The 22,622-nt window shown below is 40.3% G+C and overlaps 1 protein-coding gene across 8 annotated transcripts in view; it reads right to left on the reverse strand.

The window, feature by feature from the left end:
• The window catches only part of TMEM232 (transmembrane protein 232), a 126,486-nt gene that overhangs the window by 98,760 nt on the left and 5,104 nt on the right, over positions 1–22,622 (reverse strand). For 6 of the 8 annotated variants that reach the window (XR_005600725.1, XR_005600727.1, XM_039545510.1 and 3 more), the window contains exons 2-4: positions 12,338–12,491; positions 2,608–2,719; positions 640–745 (exon numbers count right to left, since the gene is read on the reverse strand). Coding sequence is in view for 5 of the 8 variants with exons in the window: in XM_039545510.1 (XP_039401444.1) it covers positions 640–745; positions 2,608–2,719; positions 12,338–12,471 (352 nt within the window). In the remaining 3 variants the exon portion in view is untranslated. Of the gene's footprint in view, positions 1–101; positions 164–639; positions 746–2,607; positions 2,720–6,219; positions 6,250–12,337; positions 12,492–22,622 lie in introns of those variants that run through there. The other 2 variants (XM_039545512.1, XM_039545514.1) reach the window with 2 other exon arrangements.

The following is a 22,622-nucleotide window of genomic DNA, read 5'->3' on the forward strand; positions in this document are numbered from 1 at the left end:
GGTATGTGTGCTGATTATGAATTTAAACCTACTTGCCAGGACATTATTTTCATAAATCTTATTCTAGCTAAAATGCTGTCAGTAAAAAAAAGTGAAAATACCTTCGTGTCCATGCAAGAGTTTGTATAGGATCCTCTCTTTAACTGACTTTACTAAGGAAGGGCTGCCACAATTAAGAACATTTTAGATTGAAACAACAGTTAACATTTTCATTTAAAAAGTCTTCAGAACTAATTCAATATTCTGCAATTTTATTAATGGGCATAATTAGGAAAGGTAAAAACAAGAGGTTATTTAAAGCACTTTACTTTGAGATCATTAAATGTCATTTTAAATTACACTTAATTAGTTACTGATTTCAGAGACAGGTTACAAGGTAATGTCACGTAGAGGTGCTTAAATGGTAATGATTTTGCAATTTAAGAAATCAAGCATAAAAACAGAGGTCTCTGTAAATACTACACAGATAGTTTCTGTATATATTTGTAAAGTTTCTTTCTGCAAGTGGAAAATAAAATCCATATTTGTCTTGGCTTTCTTCCAGGTTTTCATAGTTGGGAATAAGCTAAATTTGCTTTCACTGCTTGGTTAGAAAAGTTTTAAAGTAATTAACAGAAATATAATTGAAGAATACTGTACCTTCCTGGATTTCACCTTTGCATTGAGCCAATATAATTGCTTCTGTCCATGCTACTGGAAGATCCACATGCTTCCCAGAACCTAATGTGCCAAGGCCTGATCTTCTCTGTTTGGAAGGAAAAGGGTGAGAGGGGAAAGAAAAAAAGCCAAAGGTTTTTTTCTTACCTTTAGCTTAAAATAAAACTTTTCCCTCAAGCAAATTTATTTGGAATAAAAATGCTTATTTTAAAGGCATCATTGGTAAGAGTTTGCTGATACAAAACACAATAGCAGGAACTAATGAGGCAGCAATGCTTAATCCCTGGGGTTAACACTTAATTAAGAATAGGAATACTTAACTATAATTACAGTATTATTACCCATTTTAAGTGCCTTGAATCAAAAACAATTAATTACCATCTCTGAATCACAGTAGTGACTCCAGCCAACTTAGTACAAGGACACTGCTATTACTATCTCTGTAGGGCTGAAATTGATAGGGAATCAACAATATGCTATCCTGAAAATATATATCTCTAAACTTTTTAGCTTTTTGCAAATTCCACTCTTTCTAGATCAAAACAATCTTTTCAACAGATGTCCTTTTTATGGAGGGTTTCATAGCCAAAATGTTGGGACATTTTTGTTCACCTCTTTTGGTTAAACAAGAATAACATACAGTACATTACATCTGATTTTCATAACATTTTGCATGCATTTAGCTCTTGGGATAAACAACAGAAAAACATTTTATCTGAATATTCTTTCCCTTAGATTCCCTTCTACGTTCTCGCAACTGATTGCAACTGGTAGTATTCATTGGCTTTCTGTACAAATAATTCCATTGTTTTTGCCATTAAAATTAGCCTTTCTCATCTAACCCAAATTGAGCATTGGCACAACAGTGAAGGATGGAAAGGCAACAGCTTTTGGACACTGGCGGTGACAGAATTAACACAATTAGTAAGTGTGCTAAGCTGAGGCAGTTTTCCAGCTCTGACTTCCTGTTCACTAGTGCTAAAGGAGGATGCATCTTTATCACTGTCAGGGTAAGTATTCTTCTGGAATTGAAAAAAAATCCAGAATTAATCTGATCAAAATAGAAATCTGTACTCCAGCACAAAATCAGCCAAATCTCACTAACATGCCTCTCTGAGGTGCCAGTTATAGGAGGGGGGCGAGGGGAAGAGGTTTGAAACACTGTTAGCCAATGCACCTTTCCTGCCAAGTAAAAGGTCCATTTTAAGAAAAAGATAATATTCATACTGAAAGTCCATGATTTGCAAATAGGGCCTACGTGTACTTCATAATGTATAAATTTTTAATTTGGATGGTAGCAGAAATTATATTAGCACCACAGCCTCCTCTTTAAGGCCTATTAAATGCCAATCATGTCGCTTTTTTAATATCTTTCAAATTTGAATGGTCACTCTGTTTCTACATATTATCTATTTTTGGCTTACTAAGCCCACAAGGAATCATTTAGGGGTCTCAAAGTGTTGTGTTTATTATTTTCACTTTTCAAAACAGTTGCCAACATTTTAATGGACAAAATAAAATGAAACATGAAAACATGTCAGAACAGCATTCCAGCTAAACAGCTAATCACTGCATATTGCTAAAAGTTCTCTTGAAGAAACTTAAAACAGGTCCATTCAGCTATAAACTAGTGAAAAATCTGTATAATATTTTCCTGAAATGTTCTTTTTTACAAATATTAAGCAATGAGAAGAGACCTAGGGCCAGATGATCAACAGAGGTATTATATACAAGCCCTTATATTGGCTAACTTAATATACGTTACAATACACATTGAGAGCATAGATATTAAATATTACATTTCACTTATACTTTCTAATTGTTTCTCTCATCCCACACAATCCTTTCTCCCAACAAAAGTTTTATCTTTGTTTTTTTTAATAAAGAAAACAGAGCATGCAAATGCAATAATAATAAAAATATAAACGGTCCCTTATTGTGTACACAAACCTTGCATCTGGCAAGCATTTTCTTAGCTAGTTCTAGTAAGTCTTCTTTATCCTGTGGATTTGTTGCATCATTGAACTTCTGAATGAATTTTTCTGTGATTTCCAAGGGGTTTCTAAAGAAATATCCAAAAAATTGTTGCAGATATATGTTTCATTTCCTAAATAATAAGGTTCAAAGTGCTATAAAAGTGTCCAAAGGAAGAATTACTTTAAAACAGATTTTAAAAAGTAAAGGCATGGTATGTTGTTTTTCAGTAAAAGAGTTAGTGTACAGTATCAATCTTTGCAGACTGTTTTACCTGAAGGCTGCTCTAATTTATGCTGGATTTTAACAGGAATAGGGGGTGCTTAAAGTTCAGCCAAAGATTAGCATTTTACAAGGTTGTCCCAGCCACGCACTCAGTAGTCTTCAGTAGTCACACTGGCCTTATAATGGTAGTTTTTCCATTGACTTCAATATGGCTAGGATTGCATTCACCCTTTTTTCCCTGAAAAGAACAGGAGTACTTGTCGCACCTTAGAGACTAACAAATTTATTTGAGCATAAGCTTTCATGGGCTACAGCCCACTTCTTCAGATGCATAGAATGGAACATATAGTAAGGATATATATATACATACAGAACATGAAAAGGTGGAAGTAGCCATATCAACTCCAATAGGCTAATTAATTACGATGAGCTTTAATCAGCAGGAGAAAAAAACGTGTACACTGGCAGCAGGAAGGTCAGTGGCATATAAGCCTCTACACCTGCAGTTGGGAGGTGTAATTTCCAGCTCGGGTAGACATACATGGACTTACTCTACTCGAGCTAGTGCACTAAAAATAGCAATGTGGTCATGACGGCATGGATGGCAACTTGGGCTAGCCACCTGAGTACACACCTAAGATCTTGGACAGGATTGTGCTTAGGTAGCTAGCCCAAACTGTTGCCGGTGCCACCACAACTAGCTAGCTGAAGCCGAGCTAGCGGCTGGGAATTACACTTCCCGGCTGCAGTGTAGACATAGCCTTATATACTGGAGTGATTCCTTTTGGGTTGGTTAAACTGGTTTTACGGTCATGTTAAACCAGCAATGTAGTGCAAAGTGTTGTCTTCTCAAGACTGCAGACAGTCCAAACAATAGCTCTGAAAGAGGTGTGAACTGTTCCTTTCATTTTGCTAGGGTTTTGACTTTGCAACCTACCAAGGACAATTTAAATTACAGCATTATAAACTATTTCACTGCTGACCAGTTTACCAAGCATTCACTAACAGACACCTTCCACAATTTCACTTTAACGTGCCTTGTGTGGTTTTTTAGAGCTCTCCCAGTGCTCTAAAAAAAACACCTCTATGAGGGGCGTAGCTCCCAGCACTGGTGCACTGTCTACACTGGCACTTTACAGAGCTGAAACTTGCTGCACTCAGGGGGGGTGTTTTTTCACACCCCTGAGCAAGAAAGTTGCAGCGCTGCAAATTGCCAGTGTAGACAAGCCCTCAGACTGCCTCCTATGCCTTCCGATGTTTCTGAAACTACAGATTTCCTTTGCCTAGCTGCCACAACCCCTGGCTTCCTTCCCTGACAACTTCTACTATGCAGCTATATATCATCAGTACACAATTCTGCACGACAATAAATATTTTAAATGTATGGACAGCAAAAGAAATTGCAATTTACTCTCCTGAGAAATAACACAAGGAATACTGCAACCAGTGCAGTATTCTTTTTTTTTATTTAATTCAATTAGAGCCTCAACTTTTAATTTAAATGAAACTGCTGTACAATTTCCAGTGTGCCACAGAATTTAGGTTGAGCTTGTGCAGAGTACTCAGGGCCTTGGCAGTCAGCAGTAGGTATGCTTAGAAACAGTGAGTTGGCATCAGCAATTAAGCAAAATGGAGAATTAAAATGAACGTCAACAAGTTAAAGAGACGAGGTAATATCTTTTATTGGATCAATTTCTGTTGGCAAGAGAGAGAAGCTTTTGTGCTTACACAGAGTTCTTTACGGCTGCAACAACACTGCATCTATCATTAAGTTAAGGCAGGTAGGAATTAACCAGTAGATGGCAGACATATATAAGACGGTAATTTCAATATGAATCTACTAGAAAGAAGCATACAACGTGCCTTCAGATTATAGTAATTTAGGTGAGCGCCCAGACTGGGCATCCCCAGAATATGGGGTGCACAGTGATGGCACAAAACCACCTTCCCCGCCTCATTCCCCATTTCTTGTCCTGCACTGAGTTCAGCTTGGCCAAACCAAAAAAACTGGGCCCATCTTTTTTTTTTTTTTTTTTTTTTTACTTCTGGTGATTCACCAGTGTTATACAAGCTGATTTACAATTTAGAAACAAATCTAGCCTGGGTCAGTGTATTGGCTACAAAAAAAAACATACAGGGTTGACCTAAAGCCCATGGAATCTTTCCATTGGATCAAGCCCATAGTTACAATCCTACCTGGGTTGGGGGATGAATAAAAACTAACGAGTTTTTTCCATCTCTGATTTCTATGATTCTGTGATACGGAATACACATCAGAAATAGAAAGTACTGTGAGATTAGACATAGCATTTCAGCTTTCCTCCGGTGGTGGAAAAATTATATGTATGTTACATTTTATCCAACCTCAGAGGAAGGTCCCAAGGCAAAATCATCCTCTCTGATCTACTTTTCTATTTCTAGTATATATTTTACAAATAACTTATGCCTTATCAATTATTTTACACATAATAACTGCACTCTGTGATGCATTATTGAAAAGATAGAAGATTGCTCATTTGTAGCCTTATGTGTAGAAGTTGAACTGCTTAATTGGATGCTTCTTACAGTCTGCGACAGCTCATCTTAATGAATATTTAATGGCAAAGTAATGTAGCTATTTTTAACCAATAGCTGACTGGTGCAAAAAGGAAGTCTTTATAAATATAGGCATTAGGGTCTAGTGACAGAGCATTACAGACAAGAAAGAAAAAAAAACAGTAAGCTGCTAGGCAGCAAAACTGTCAGCTCTAAAACGTTACTAACCACTTCTGTTCTTTAATCAGTGTAAGGACCAACTAGGAGAATATAATGCTACCAAAGCACTGCATAAATACCCAGAGCTTAGATTGAGAAACACTGGTGATAAAAAAAAATATTTATTTCCTGTTACTCCTGTGGTTTACCAAATATCTACATATTATTTGTCCACATAATTCTTAAAGGAAAAATTATACAGTTACCAAAGTTAGGATAACCAGTATTCTCTCTCCCTATCTTTCTTTCTCTGTATTTTGTTCCCTGCTTCCTTTTCTGTAGCTGGTTCTTCCATCCAATGTATCTATTGCTCTCTGCTATTCATCTTTCTTTGCGTCTGTTACTCTCTCCATTTTCTCACACTTCACTTTCTTCATTATCTTGGGCCAAATCCTGACCCCCTGACTCACTTGTGCAGTCCCACTGAAGTCAACCGAACAGTTCAAGTGAGTCAAGCAGGCATTATTTAGCTCTCTGTCAATTTCCTTTCCTCTCTTTTTCTAAGGTCAAGCTAGTACCTGCAACATGAATGGAACACAGGTCCATCTATATTCAGAAAACAGTCAGGGGCTAAAAATGGTTATCAGCAACAAATTCCCCACCACTCACCTTAGTTAGTGTTCAAAATAATTTAACTTCTAGCATAGATCTGACAAATCCTTTTTGAACATAGGAATTGCTACACCAGACCATCAGTACATCTGCTCCAATATCCTGTCTCCAACAGCAACCTGCACAACGTGCCTCAGAAGAAAGTACAAGAATCCCACAGCTGACAATTAGGATATAACCTGTTCATAAGGGATATTTTTGCTAACCCCATCCAATTAGTGATTGTCTTATGCCCTGAATCATGAGGGTTTACATGCCTTATATATATATGTTTTTATTATAAATAATGCAACTGTGGATGTTCACATAAATGTCTAAAAATTATCTGACAAAAATGTTGCAAATTAATTTACCAGTTTTTTGACAAGCTCTAATATGTACTTCAAATTATGCCTTCTAACATCCATTATTTTACATTTGCCAACAATGAGCTTCATCTGCCATTGTGCTTTCCATTCACCTAACTTTGCTAGGTCTTTCTGGAGTGCCTAATGGTTCTTCTCCTGTCTTGGCTATCCTACAGTATTTTGTATTATCGGCCAAATTTTCACTGTTCATCCATCTTTTTCAAGTGATTAATGAATATATTAAACATTACCAATCCTAGTGTAATCCAACATGACCTCGACTACTACTCTTTATTTTTTGTCTCTTAGGCCTGGTCTACACTAGGCGTTTAAACCAGTTTTAGGAGCGTAAAACCGATTTCACGCCACACCCGTCCACACTAAGAGGCCCTTTATATCGGTATAAAGGGCTCTTTAAACCGGTTTCTGTACTCCTCCCTAACGAGAGGCGTAGCGCTAATATCGGTATTACCATATCGGATTGGGGTTAGTGTGGCCACAGATCGACGGTATTGGCCTCCGGGCGGTATCCCACAGTGCACCACTGACCGCTCCGGACAGCAATCTGAACTCGGATGCAGTGGCCAGGTAGACAGGAAAAGCCCCGCGAACTTTTGAATATTTCCTGTTTGCCCAGCGTGGAGCTCCGATCAGCACGTGTGGTGATGCAGTTAAAAATCAAAATAAAGAAAGAGCTCCCGCATGGACGATGCGGACGTGATCGCTGTAAGGGCAGGCAAATCTGTTCTATCAGCGCTCCGTTACAGAAGACGAAATTCAAAATCATTTTTAAAAAATCTCCAGACAGATGCCATAGCAGGGACTCAGCGCACTGCTGCGTGACAAGCGTAACGGAAAGCCAAAGAATCAAATGGACGCTCATGGACTGGAGGACTCAAGCTATCCCACAGTTCCTGCAGTCTCTGAAAAGCATTTGCATTCTTGGCTGAACTCCAAATGCTTCTAGGGTCAAAAACAGTGTCCGCTGTGGGTCAGGGCATAGCTAGGCAATTTACGCACCCCCCCCCCCACCCACCCCCAGAAGTGAAAGGGAAAACAATCCTCTCTTGACTCTTTTACTTGTCACCCTATCTTTACTGAATGCTGCAGATAGACGCGATGGTGCAGCACTCAACACCAACATCCTTGCTCCCCCCACGCTATGGATGGCTGATGGTACAATATGGCTGGTATCCGTCCTCATCATCAGCCTATTGGCACATGGGGCAGTACAAAAGGACTGGTAACCATGCTGACTAGCATCGGTAAGGTCAATCAAGGGCGCCTGGTCCTAATTTTTCGTGGTAGATGGTGCAGTATGGCTGATAACCATCGTCATCATAGCAACAGGGGGCTGAGCTCCATCAGCCCCCACCCTTCATGTGTAAAGAAAAGATTCACTTGCCCCTGGACTAGCAGAGGGATGCTGGGCTCCTCTCCTCCACACTCCTTACTGTCCTGTCTGGACTATCATAGCAGCTGGAGGCTGCCTTCCACTCATTTCTCACTAATAAGTCAGTGTGTCTTATTCCTGCATTCTTTATTACTTCATCACACAAGTGGGGGGACAATGCTACAGTAGCCCAGGAAGGCTGGGGGAAGAACGGAATCAACAGGTGGGGTTGTTGCAGGAGCACCCCCTGTGAATAGCATACAGCTCATAATTTCTGCAGGATCTGACACAGAGCAGCTGTGCTCTCTGGTTCTATGATACAGTGGTTCTCTAGTACACTTGCCCATATTCTAGGCAGGACTGATTCTATTTTTAGATACCAAAAGGAGGATTGACTCAGGAGTCATTCCCAATTTTGGCTTTTGCGCCCCTGGCTAAGAGCAGCCAGGGGCACTTATGACAGCAACAGATGGTGCAGTGCAAAAGGACTGGTAACCACGATCATCTTATTACCAATTTATGGCATGGTAGATGGTACAATATGGCTGGTAACCATCTCTGCTATCATGCAAAAGCAAAAGCATGCTGCTGTGTAACACTGCTGAATCGCCTCTGTCAGCGGCATCTAGTACACATACGGTGACAGTCACAAAAGGCTAAACAGGCTCCATGATTGCCATGCTATGGCATCTGCCAGGGCAATCCAGGGAAAAAAGGCACGAAATGCTTGTCTGCCGTTGCTTTCCCAGCGGAAGGAGTGACTGACGACATTTACCCAGAACCACCCGCGACAATGATTTTTGCCGCATCAGGCACTGGGATCTCAACTCGGAAATTCCAAGGGGCGGGGGAGGCTGCGGGAACTATGGGATAGCTACGGAATAGCTACCCACAGTGCAATGCTCCAGAAATCGACGCTAGCCTCGGACCGTGGACGCACACCACCGATTTAATGTGTTTAGTGTGGCCGCGCACACTCGATTTTATACAATCTGTTTTGTTAAACCGGTTTATGTAAATTCGGAATAATCCCGTAGTGTAGACGTACCCTTAATCAGTTTCTGACCCATGATGATACTTTACCTCTCACTCCATAAATATTTGATTTCCATAGCAGCCTATTGTGAGAGACTTTCGTCAGAAAATTTTTTGAGAGTCCAAATAAATTATATGTCGCAATTCTTGCTTATGCACTATTTTTGTGACCTACTCCAAGAATTCTACTAGATTAGAGAGGTACAGCTAGCCTTTACGGTAACAGGGCTGATTTGTTTCTATAATTCATATAGATGTTTCACCATTTTCACTACTCATTGTTTCAACCAAATTACCTAGTACTGAAGGTATGGCTCACTGGTCAAGAATTCCCAGATCCCACCCTGAGCTCTTTTTAAAATGATGGTTACAATATTTGCTACTTTCGAGTCTTCTGATAACTTTCTGCTAATTTTAATGAAAGATTACTTAGTTATCTAGAAATTCAGCCAATTCATTCATAAGTTTTTTCAGAACTCCTGGATGAACTCCATCCATTATGGAATAATAACGGAGACAAGTTCCAAAAGGTTTCAGTCATTCTTTCTGAAATTATATTTAAAACTTTTTGTCTGATGCATGCTGCAGCTATAGCATTTTCAACATCAGTTGTGGGGTGCCAGAGTGGCCATTTACTGATTAGGATACATTTCCTAAGAGATGGATTCTAGTATCATGTCTTTACACAAAATACTTTGCACACAGATCCAGCTGAAGAGTGAAATAAATATCACCACAGGCATAGCATTTTTCTGCAGTCATGTTGTATTATTTTATTTCTGAGTTAACTGCCAGAATCAGTTGTCCTACTAGCAGTAAGTGAACTACAGGCAGTAGCCTGCTGTCTGGTCAATACATTTCCAAGCTGATAAACTACCTATTTGTTTATTCCTGATAGAGTATCGCCATGGAGATCCTTACTGTTGTTACAAACTGCTTCTTGGAAAAAGTAAAAATATATAACACAAATATCAATTTTGTGTAGAGCATCACTATCATTCACCCACTGCATTACACAAATTGTATACATGTCCACAAAAAGCACAAGTTGCAGATCAATGGACCTGACAGATGTAAAAGATTTTCAAGTATTTTTTTTTTTAGGGAAGACGTGGAGATATCTAATAGCTCAACTTTCTATTATACTGTAGATCTCTGATTTAGGACTATGCCCCCTTTAAGAAGTTTCCTTATATTTCATCTGCGATCTTAAATTTCTGAAAATTTCACTAGAATAAAGAAAAACTGTAAGAGAGTCCAAATCAAAATGGAGAAGAGTAATTTGGTTCTGTGTGATCAGCTTAGGTATTTTTTCAAGTTTAAGGTTGTTGTGTTATGGCCTTATCCAGAAGAAAAAAATCCAAAACTTTCTCAGTAAGCCAGAGCCTATCATGAATACTGGATCCAGTTTTGGTGTCCACAATTCAAGGTGTTAATAAATTGGGGAGGGTTCAGAGAAGAGCCATGAGATTGACTAAAGAATTAAAACACATCCCTTATAGTGATAAACTAAATAGACTGAGTTCCTTGAGTCTAACAAAGAAAAGGTTAAGGGGTGACAATCACAGTATCTGGGAAACAAATATTTGCTAATGGGATCTTCAGACTAGCAGATGTACATATAACAGAATCCAATGGCTGTAAGTTGAAGTTAAACAAATTCAAACTGGAAATAAGGTATATGTTTTTAACAATGAGGATAATCAATTACTGGAACAGTTTACCAAGTGTCATGGTGGTTTCTCTATCAATAGCAATTTTCAAATCGAAACTGGATGTTTTTTAAAAGATATGTTTGAGTTCAAACTAAATTGTTTTGGGGAAGTTCTATGCCCTATGTTATACAGGAGATCAGACTAGATAATCACAATGATTCTGGCCTTGGAATTTATGAATGTTTGATTTCAGGACCTTCTGAGTTTTGTAAGATCTTGGATATTTTTCAAGGGAGCTTTGCTAATTGATATCAGCTAAAGATCTGGCCTTAAGTGATCTCAAATGATTTGGAATTTATCAAACTGCATCCATGTGACCAATTTTCCATAGCGCTAAAGTGAGTCACAATGGTTGGGGATCTTGGCCTTAGACTTTAGTCTACTGAACATGCTTCATGTAGAAGCAAGCCGTTTGCATTACAAACACATATGCTAATCAGACCCGGTGTCTTCAAATGAACAATAAAACATCATAGGCATAGTTTGGGGAGTGCAGGGGGCATTGTCCTGCCAGAGGTGAGGCATGGGAGGGTGTCACATGCCTTTCCTCCCCCCTCCCCCCATTTCTGCAAGTGCCAAGCTGCCCTGCAGGGCTTGCTTGGCTCAGCCTGCCCAGGAAGGGGTCTCTGTCCTTCTCACACTGTGCCTCCTCCCCCCTGCCCTCCCCTGCACATTTCGGCTTGCCGTGAGCCAGAGTAATTTTGTCTCTGCACTGCGGGTCACTGCCTCTGCAGCAGCCGCCGCCTCCTTGATCCTAATGACCACCCCTTTTCTGTACAATGGTTAGTGCCCATGGAAGAGGGGCAGGACAAGGGGGGACTGAGGGAAGAGTGGTGGGGGGAAGAGAGAGTGGGATGGGGCAGAGGACAGTGGAGAGAGAGGATGGGGAAGAGAAGAGGATACAGGAGTGGGTGGAGGGAAGAAGGAGCCTGGAATGTAGTGTCCTCTCGGCAGTAGCAGCAGCCCCAGCAGAGAAGCAGCGACAACAGCATCAGAGTAGTGACATCACTGCAGCACCCTGTGCCGGAGTGGCTGCCAGCAGCAGCTGGGGCTCCCCCATCCCCCTCCCCAGCAGCCCAAGTACCACTCCAGGCGGGAAGAGAGAGCCAGTGAGCCAAGGGAACTGACTTTGGTGTGCATGTGTGTGCATGCATGTGCGTGGCGTGCTTTGCCCTCCCCAATATAGCAGTCAAACTCTACACCTAGGTAAAACATGTTGACGGAGTTAGATACCAGTTAGATGCCTAACTGATGTGAAAAGACAGGACCGATATTATCTGTAATAGGCCAGTTCTAGGTTTTGCAATCAACCATTCAAATTCCCCAAGCATTTGGATTAGGAGGAAGGGATGACTGGGAGCAAGCTTTCCATGAAATGCCTCTAAGGTGTACCTGACAGATGTCATTATTTTGTTGCTCTTACTGGGAGTGAACAATTTTTTTTCAAGTTTTATGCACATCCAGAGTTGAATGGCTATACAAATAATAAGGTGTTAGTCAACTCAAGAACTCTATACAAGAAGTTAATGATCCATAGAAACTAAAACTTAAAGAAACTTTGACCACATACTGGTCTACTGTAAATAATAAAGTGATCTTACGGTTTATATTTAAATTGCACTTACATAGGCTTGTCACTGTGGATTTCATATGAATGACTTGGCAAATATTTTCTCAAAAGTTCCTTTTGAAGTTCTTTATGTTGTCTATTGGATAATATTCCAAATCTGTGTACCACTGGCACTTTGATAACTGGCATCTTCTCATGCTATAATCAATCTAAAAATCACACAAAACAAATACAGAATACTTTACAATCCACTGAATTGGGATTTTTTATTGTATCCTCACTAGTGAGAGAAACAGCTATTCACAATCTATATGTGAAGACACATATCTTCTGCCATATTGTTCCTTCTCATAGGAACATCAGCATGCTCACAGAAGACGACAGTTACACTTTCTAAGAGATACCATAACAAGGTAGTCATGTATGACTTTGGGCAAGTTATTTCAACTCTCTGTCCCATAGCTTCCTCATCTGTAAAATGAGATTAACAGCATTTGCCTACTTCACAGATGGACAGGGGGGCGTCCAAAGAAGGGAACTGTTAGCTATACTAATTAATTATTTGAGACTCTTGGATGGAAAGTGCTATACACAGTAAGTGCAAAGTATGATGCTATAAATGGAAGAGGGGATGAAAATAGGACCCTGGAGGTAACTAGATAGTATCATTTATTTACTTACTGCACATTTGTATGACTAAAGGAACTTTACTGTGATTAATATGACTTTAAAGACTGAATTTGCAAATGAGCCTTGTTCTGGTCTCTAAACTTGTACCCAAAATTTTGTACGCACAATCATTTGAAGCCCAAGAGACAAAATGTGTGCATGCAAATCTGGCAAATATCATTTGCATACACAAATTTTATACTTTGTGGCTACAAATTATTATACATAGACAAACAAAGATGCAAGCTTAGAAGCTGTTTTTGAAATTGTGGCCAGAGAGATCTATTCATATGCACAGAACACAAATACCTATTGCATTAGAGTTGTAATAATGTGAGAGTTCACTTATAATATAAACTGATACAGATAAAACAAAAGTGTCACTTGTTAATCCTACTAAACTATTAAATCCATGGATCTATACTGAATCAATGGAAGACAGAAAATTCAAGTATGAAACACTGACATAAAAATATTTTCAGCCTTATCTCTTTTGTATCTGAAGTTCTCAGATCATTTGGGGCCTGACTGAGCAAAAATGTGTCTCGCTTCAATAAAATGCAAGATTTTGGAAGCACACTTTTTACCAAATCATGCCCAGGGTATAAAATAACACCCACTAGCCAGCAAGATACAGGTAGTCACCATGATGGAGAACCACATGTATCCTATCCATAGATTAACACTGATTTTTTTTGTATGGCTTTATCAGTTTAATTCAGTATCTGAATACAGTTTTTTGTCTCAATGTACTTTGTTTTAAAGAGGTGTATATAGCATAGAGCCACAAATAACTTAGGCCAAATTCAAGCAAGACACCTTAACACAATCAGGAAGAGCAGGCATCTAATGAGTTACAAATTGTGCTCAGAAGCAGAAAGGATACATTCTGTAGCCGGGAGCAAGTTACCATGGCTGGTAGTAGATTACAGCGAGTGAGTCTGTGGAGAAGTACAAGCCAGAAAATGACTCACAAGTGGTGAGTCGAGGTGGGAATTAAGACAGCAGCCAAAAAATAGAAACCTGAAAAATCTTGTGAGGATTGAGCACAGTGAAATTTTGGAGGAAAACAAGGAGAAATACAGCCCTCTTCTGGCCCATCTCTGTTGTGGTTGAAGTTATATACTGATAGAGAATGGGCTCTCTATTCATATTTGGCAAAAACATAGCTGTAGAAATCCTTATTCACAGCCAGAGCTGTAAACACACATCTTTCTCTCTTTGGAGAGGAAGCAGTATAGTGTAAGTTCCACTGCTTAAGTTGCTACTGAAACTTTTCTGTAAGTGCAGGGTTATTTAAATAGATAGTATCTGGTTTTTAGTTTGGTTGGCCAGATACTGAATTTCTGTTTAAGGTGTACTCACCTCCAACTACCAGCTCCTCCTGATTATAAGTACCAGGAAAGAAAGAAATGATTTTTAACTCAAGACTGCTGAGGTGCTAGCTAAATATTGGTTTGGGTTTCTTTTTTTTTTTTCTTTTATTGTTGTTGTTGTTGCATTTGTTAAAACAACAACAGGGTTTAATAGCAGAACTTAATCAATATAAAATATTCAATATACAAAATTCTAAAGTACAGAAAATGTTTATAACATACATATAAAATTTAGAATATTTTGCCAAACAACCATTGGCTAAAAAAAAATACAAATGAAAAAAAAATTGTCATTTATCTACTCACTTATGCAGAAGAATTTCACTGAGACTGTTAAAATGCTAAACTCTTGATATGTTTATCTGCCTTATTTTTATGGCATTGAGCAGAAACTTCATATAGAACCTTCAGCTAGAATGCAGATTTCTCCTTGAAAGGTTATTCTTTTTCAATACAAAAAAGCCACTTAGGATGAAGTTTCAAACTGTTATTTTAAAGCTAGAGCTTTTTTAAAAAAGTAACTAAATACCAATTATTAACATAGAACTTTTGGTATGAAGTGTCTTTTTGACAATGACTAAGATTTTAAAGTTGAGACACATTTTACAACTGCACAGCCTCCACTTTTCTTTTTTTTTCCCTCCAAGGACTTAACAGCCTTTACTTCATGAAATATTCGTAAAGAACTTGTCTGATACTGCGTTACAGTGCCAAGAAAATAAAGAATTTGTCAATTCAAGTCTGCTGAGGCCACTTATTATGGCAAATTATGATGGTAAACAACGTCAAGGCAACTCATTACAATATCAAAATGCTGTCAGTGTGAGATGTACTAACATCAACATTTTTAAAAAGACAGAAATGAAACAAAAATAGCTAGTAAAATAAATAATCTTTATGAATCATACAGGGCTTTTGATCTTCAAGGTTCTTATGCAAATTAACTAGTCATGAAGAGTTTAAACAAACTAAAAAAAAACCCACCCAAATCCCATGACCTGGAAATTTTGTGTTAAGTTTAGCATAGTACCCCAGCTTTTCTCGATTTTGTTTAGAGGTTACAGCATGAATTACATGAGGCTAAAGCCGGATTGCTCTGCAGTGGTGAGTAACTGTGGGAAAGAAGGTGTAGTAGAGAAAGAAATTGTCCTTGAACAAATTGTCAGGCCACACCTTTAGGAGAGTCCTGGGAGGAAGAGCCAGCCTCTGCATCATGTCCTCAGGAGGAATGGATTTATAGCTTGGAGAAGTATGTGTAGCCATCCCAGTAAGTGTTAGTTAGCAGATGGCAGGCATCTATGTATAATCTACCTCAGAGATGCATCAAGTGTGCCAGCTTGTCTTCTGGAATGCTGTTTTACCCTAATAGGATTACTAGGGCAAAGGATGTACAGGCAGTGTTTCTTCTAATTATGGTGCCAGCTGGGGCAAGATTTGATTCCAGCTCCTTTATCAGAGTATAAAAATGGTAGTTTACAAAAGGCCGAATCCAACACCCACTGCAGTCAATAGAAAGTTTCTAAAAATTATGGGTGATAATTTTCTACCATAAAGGTATTGCACCCATGCGAGTTATCTCTATATTGGACCTCATTAAGAAGAATAAAATGAATTGATCACTCCACTGGAAGTTGGTGGTTGTGTAAGGAACAGTGATCATTACCAGATTATATTCAAGATGGACAAAAAGAGGACAGTCCCAACCAGTAACATATATACTTGGTACTTCAAAAGGGCTAATTTCTACAGCTGAGGAATTATCAGCAAAATAGATTAGAAGAAAAAAATTAGACAGAAAAGTATAAATGAAAATTGAGAGCTGTTGAAGAAATTATTAGATGGCCAAAATGGCTTAATTCCACAATTGAGAAAGAAGAAATCTTTGGGTAAAATGGCATCCTGGTTAAAAGACAGAGTGAAGGCCACAAATGGAAATTATATATAATAAAGAACAAATGGAAAAAGGGGGAAGTAGACAGCAACCAATACAAGTTAAAAGTTATAATATGTAGAAAATAAGTAAGGGAAGCTAAAGACATCAGAGAAAAATCCATGGGTGATAGATCTAAGGAAAAGGAGGAGTTTTTATATATATCAGGAACAAACAAAATAGTATAAGCCCTTTACTAGATGGAAATAGTAAAATTGTTATTAATGATGCAGAAAAGGCAGATGTGTTCAATAAATATTTCTTTTCAGTATTTGGATAGAATCAGGATAATGTACTTATATCACATGATGATAATGAACTATTTTTCAATCTATTAGTAACTAAGGGAGATCTTAAACAACTTTTTTTAATCAGCAGACTTGGACAACTTGCACCAAAGAATCCTAAAAGAGTTGGCTGAAGAGATGTCAATGTTAATTTTTAATAAATTTTGAAGTACTGGGGAAATTTTAGAAGACTGGAAGAGATCTAATGTCATGCCAATATTCAAAAAGGACAACCAGCATTACCTTGGTAATTATAAGCTGGTTAGCCTGACATCAGTCCCACTAACCTATGGAAAAGCTGATACGGGATTCAGTCAATAAAGAATTAAAGGGCTGGAATATAATTAATGTCAACCAACATGGTTTTATAAAAAAGAGTTCTTGTCAAACACACCTGATTCCATATTTCTGGATGAGATAACAAGTTTGGTTGGTAAAGGTAACTGCATAGATGTAATAGACTTAGACTTTTGTAAGGTGTTTGATTTAGTACTGTGTGACATTCAGATTAAAAAATTAGCATTATGCAATATCAATAAAGCATGTTAAGTAGTCAAAAAACTGGCTAACTGACATCTCAAAATTCCACTGTCAATGGGAAATCATCTTGAATTGAGCAGGTTTCTAATGAGGTTCCACTGGGATCAGTACTAGACCCAGCGTTCCTCAGCATTTTTATCGATGAGCTGGAAGTAAAATCACTGGTGATAAAATTTGTGGATGAGATAAAGATTGGTGGATTGGTAAATAATTATGAGGACATACAGTCATACAGAGCAATACTGAATTGCTTGATTAGCTGGGCCCATTCAAATGAAATGCTTATATAAAATAGATATGCTTTAGTCCAGGGGTGGACAAACCTTTTGGCCTGAGGGCCGCATCAGGTTTCGTAAATTGTATAGAGGGCTGGTTAGGGGAGGAGGTCATGGCCCGGCCCCCACCTCCTAACTGCCCCCCTGGGAGTCCTGCCCCATCCAACCCCCCCTGTTTGTTGACAGCCCCCCCTGGGACCCCTGCCCCATCTACACCCCCCCACTCCCTGTCCCCTGACCGCCCCCAGACCACTGCCGCCCCATCCAACCTCCTCATCTCATTCCTGACGCCCCCCCGGACTCCTACCCCATCCAACCACCCCTTCTCCCTGTCCCCTGACTGCCCCCAGAACCCCTGCCCCTGCTGCCCCATCTAACCCCCTCCCTTCCTGACTACCCCCCAGGACCCCAGCCCCCATTCAACCCCCTGTTCCCCCCCCCCTGCCCAGCCGCCTAGCCACACCCCCACCCACTGACCACCACCCCAAACTCCCCTGCCGTCTATCCAACCCTCCCTGCTCCCTGCCCCCTTACCGTGCTGCCTGGAGCACCGGTGGCTGGCGGCATTACAGTCACGCCGCCCGACTGGAGCCGGGCCACACTGCCACTGCCACCACACAGCACAGAGCTCACAGTCTGCCGCCCAGAACGTGGCGCCGGAGTGAGCGACTGAGGCTGTGGGGGAACTGAGGGGCAGGGGCCAGGGCTAGCCTCCCCGGCCAGGAGCTCGGGGGCCGGGCAGGACGGTCCCGCGGGACGTAGTTTGCCCACCTCTGCTTTAGTCAGACACAGGGTCTATGCAGAAGTAACTGGGTGAAATTCTATGGCTTGTGTTAGTCAGGAAGTCAGACTAAATGATTTAATGGTCCCTTCTGGCCTTAAAATCTATGAATCTATGACTACAATGGGCATTGGATCAGGTCCAGAATGCACCCAGTGTGAAGTAAATAATTAATTTAGACCAGATTCTCATTACTCTAAGGCAACTTTATGCTGTGTAAAGAAGCCTTAAAATGGGTGTAAATATAATTGAGTTCAACAATGTTAAGAGTAATTTTAAGAAGAGAAACTGATGAAAGAAAAAAAGACAAAATATATAGGAGAAGACAGAGAACATAATGAAGGGAAAGATAGGGAAGGAGATATGGGGGGAGAGGGAGAGGAAATGGGCATTGAAGACAACTCAGGAAAAAAACACTATGATCTATTGTAGGCAAGATAAAGTGGAGTGAAGCCAGTTATAGAAAGATATTTTTTTTTAAAAAAAGGGCAAGAGAGATGTAGTAATGTCCTAATGGTACTCAGTGAATGCATTATTGAATTAATTTTATCAGTATCGATCTAATAATATATTCTACAAGTACTTTATTTGCTGTTTGCAGCCTGATTTATAGCTGGTCAAATAGTCTTTGATGAAAACATTAAATGAAAATCTGCGAAATTCACCAAATACATTCAGTGAATATTTGTTTCACTGTTCAATTAATCCTTGTAGTAATCTGCAAATTAAAAAATTATTAAATATAAAGTTGATTGATAGTATATTACAATTAAATACAGTATATAATATACGGCACACAACAGTTTTGTTCATTTAAATTGAAGGGTGCTGGGGTCACAGAAGCATAGATTCTATTCAGCCTGGCTGGGAATCCCTGGGCCTGATCTAATACTCCTAGAAATCAATGGAAAAACTCCCATTGACTTCAGTGGGTATTGGATTGAGCCTTTAGTTCCTAGACTAGTAAATGTAGAGTACATTTTTGAAATACTGGTCACAGCCATGATATACCATAGTTGCTGCAGACATTCTGCTCCAATGATAGTATTTCTAATAACAAGGAAGCATGTTTCTCCCTACAAGCCAACTACCGTATCCAACATGGAGTGTTGTGAGGCTACTTTCATTAATACATGTTAAGCATTTTGAGATCCTTGGCTAGAAGGTGCTATAGAATTGCTAAGTATTTTTAAAGGATCCCTTGGCTGCAAAAGTTGTGATAATAATCCATATACAGTATTTTGAGGTATAGGCAGATTAGTGAATGTTTTACTAAAATCCAAGAGTACCACTTTTCCTCCCATCTGATAATTTTGTTGTTATCCTATCCTTAAAAATCAGCTTTTGTTTGCAAAATGTATTCTTTCTACCCCAGAGGTGGGCAAACTATGGCCCACGGGCCACATCCAGCCCCCAGGACCCTCCTGTCCGGCCCCATAGCTCTTGGCTGGGGAGGCTAGCCCCCATCCCCTCACCTGCAGTTCCCCCTCCCACGCAACCTCAGCTCGCTCCGCTGCCAGTGCAATGCTCTGGGCGGCAGGGCTGCGAGCTCCTGGGGCAATGCAGCTGCAGAGCCCGGCCTGACCCGGTGCTCTGTGCTGCGCGGTGCCATGGCTGGATCCAGCTAGGTGGCGCAGCTGTAGTGCCGCCAGCCACCGGTGCTTCAGGCAGCACGGTAAGGGGGCAGAGAGCAGGGGAGTTTGGGGTGGTGGTCAGGGGGTGGGGGTGTGGATAGGAGTCAGGGAGGTCAGAGGGTGGGGAACAGGGGGGTTGAATGGGGGCAGGGGTCCCAGAGGGGCAGTCAGGAGTGGGGGAGGTTGGATGGAGTGACGGGGCAGTATGGGGTGGGGGTTCTGGGGACTGTCAGGGGACAGGGAACTGGGCGGGGGGGGTTGGATGGGGCAGGAGTCCCGGGGGGCCATCAGGTGGCGAGAAGCAGGAGGGATCAGATAGGGGGTGGGGCCAGACCACGCCTGGCTGTTTGGGGAGGCACAGCCTCCGCTAACCGACCCTCCATACAATTTTGGAAACCTGATGCAGCCCTCAGGCCAAAAATGTGCCCGCCCCTGTTCTAACCCCATGCTGCTTACTGCTCATAATTATTTTTATTCTCTGATGTTAGGGATATTTTTTCTTTTACTATATTTTCCATTGAGGATAGTCTTGGACCCTAGTGGTATTTACTGATCTGTGATCTCAGTAATAGATTTCTACATCAGCATCCAGAAAGACTGGAGACTCACTGAAATGTAAAGGAATGTTACAGAGGGAAGTTATCTAGCAACATGTGATATTGTAGTTCAAATATGTTCTCGTTGCTATTTTAACTTGAACCTCTCTCACCAGGTTAGATGAAAAAGAATTTATACTGCCAGAATTTGTTTCTGCTCTCTCCTGCGAGCTGTGTTTATGGTGTTCAGTCACATACAATATCAATAATTAAGCACTCATTATAGCCAAGGAACTAAGCTCTTGGAAAGGTTTCTGTTCAATAGTAGTAATTCAATTTCTATGATGTGTGTACAGAAGTGGGGTTTGCATCTTGGGTTATAAAAGCATAATGGCATAGCAGGAGGTACTGAAAGAAAGGAAAAATTTAAACCTATGGATGAAATTGGAAATCCTTTGTGAAATATACAGTTCATGACATCATTTTTTAACAGGAACCTTAATGTATTCTTAATGTATTCTTATGATATACTAGAAATATATACCCACTGGACAGTTCCCAAACAAGATCTTTCTGCTGGAAAGCAAGATCTACTACAGGCTTCCCCAAGAAGATTCTGCCACTGGCAAGCTCCCTGTGATACCCTGCTTCCAGAAGCCCTCTGCTGAAGACCTTGGTATTCTGATGGGGGCTTGGACCTTCTTCTGAAGATCCTGGGCAAGTAGAGGCCCATCTCATAATTTCCAAGGAGAAAACCAGGCCCAGTATTATTATCCAGGATACATCGAAGGTAAAATGGATAATTCAATGGCGTCTACCTTATGTGTTTCTATACCACCTATCACTATAGCATGGTAAACTGGTAAACAGCTTCCACCCCTCCATCAACCTCAGCCTAGACCTATCTACACGGGAGGTCCACTTCCTAGACACCCCGGTGCAAATAAGTGGTGGTCACATTAACACCACCCTATACCGAAAACCTACCACCGCTATGCCTACCTTCATGCCTCCAGCTTCCATCCCGGGCACACCACAAGATCCATTGTCTACAGCCAAGCACTGAGGTACAACCGTATCTGCTCTAACCCCGCAGACAGAGACCAACACCTAGAAAATCTCCACCAAGCATTCTCAAGACTACAGTACCCACACGAGGAAATAAGGAAACAGATCAACAGAGCCAGACGTGTACCCAGAAGCCTCCTACTGCAAGACAAACCCAAGAAAGAAACCAACAGGACTCCACTGGCCATCACATACAGTCCCCAGCTCAAACCCCTCCAACGCATCATCAGGGATCTACAACCCATCCTGGACAATGATCCCACACTTTCACAGGCCTTGGGTGGCAGGCCAGTCCTCGCCACAGGATTCTTTGCTGCTTCTACAGAACCAGACTAACACGGCTACCCCTCTGATACATGGTAAACTGGAACTCATCCAATCAGAAATTATCAACAGCGGATTTCACAGTGGATTTACTTTAACTCTCCCCGGTTCTAAGAAATTCTGCTTTTTATTTTATTTTGTTTTTTGGACGTGTATTAGTATTAGATTGCAGTTTTGATGGAAAAGTTTATCTAATAGTGAGGCATTGCGGCATACTCAAAAACTGATCAGGAACATAGGAATTGCCATATTGTATCACACAGTGGTTCATCTAACCCAGTATTTTATCGCCAACAGTGGCCTGTACCAGCTGCTTCAGAGGAAGATGTAAGAAAGCCTGTAATAGGCAATTATGAGATAACCTGCCTTCAGAGAAAATTTTCTACTAACCCCCAATAGTTAAAGATTTGCTGATGCTCTGAAGCATGAGGATTTATAATCCATCCAAAATGGTTGTTTTAGGTGTGTTTGTTTGTTTGTTTTTGTTGTGTTGTTTCAAATATTTACTATTATGACTCTGGATGTATTTGTTATTCCAAGAAACGTCCAATCTTTTTTTTTTAATTGTGCTAAACTCTTGGACTCAATTGTATGATTTGACACCTTTAAGTTTAATTGAATATCCCCTTATATTTGTTTTATGAAAGAGAATGACTAAAAGTTCCTGTGCTATTTTTCCATATCATTCATTGCTATGCATCTTTTTTGTGTCCCCTTTCATTCATCTCCTTTTAAGGGGAATATTCCCAATACACCACTACCTCGATATAACGCCACCCGATATAACACGAATTTGGATATAACACGGTAAAGCAGTGCTCGGGGTGGGGGCAGTGCTGCGCACTCCAGTGGATCAAAGCAAGTTCAATATAACACGGTTTCACCTATAATGTGGTAAGATTTTTTGGCTCCCAAGGACA

The sequence above is a fragment of the Mauremys reevesii genome, linkage group 6 (genome assembly GCF_016161935.1).
Source record: "Mauremys reevesii isolate NIE-2019 linkage group 6, ASM1616193v1, whole genome shotgun sequence".
NCBI lineage: Eukaryota > Metazoa > Chordata > Testudines > Geoemydidae > Mauremys > Mauremys reevesii.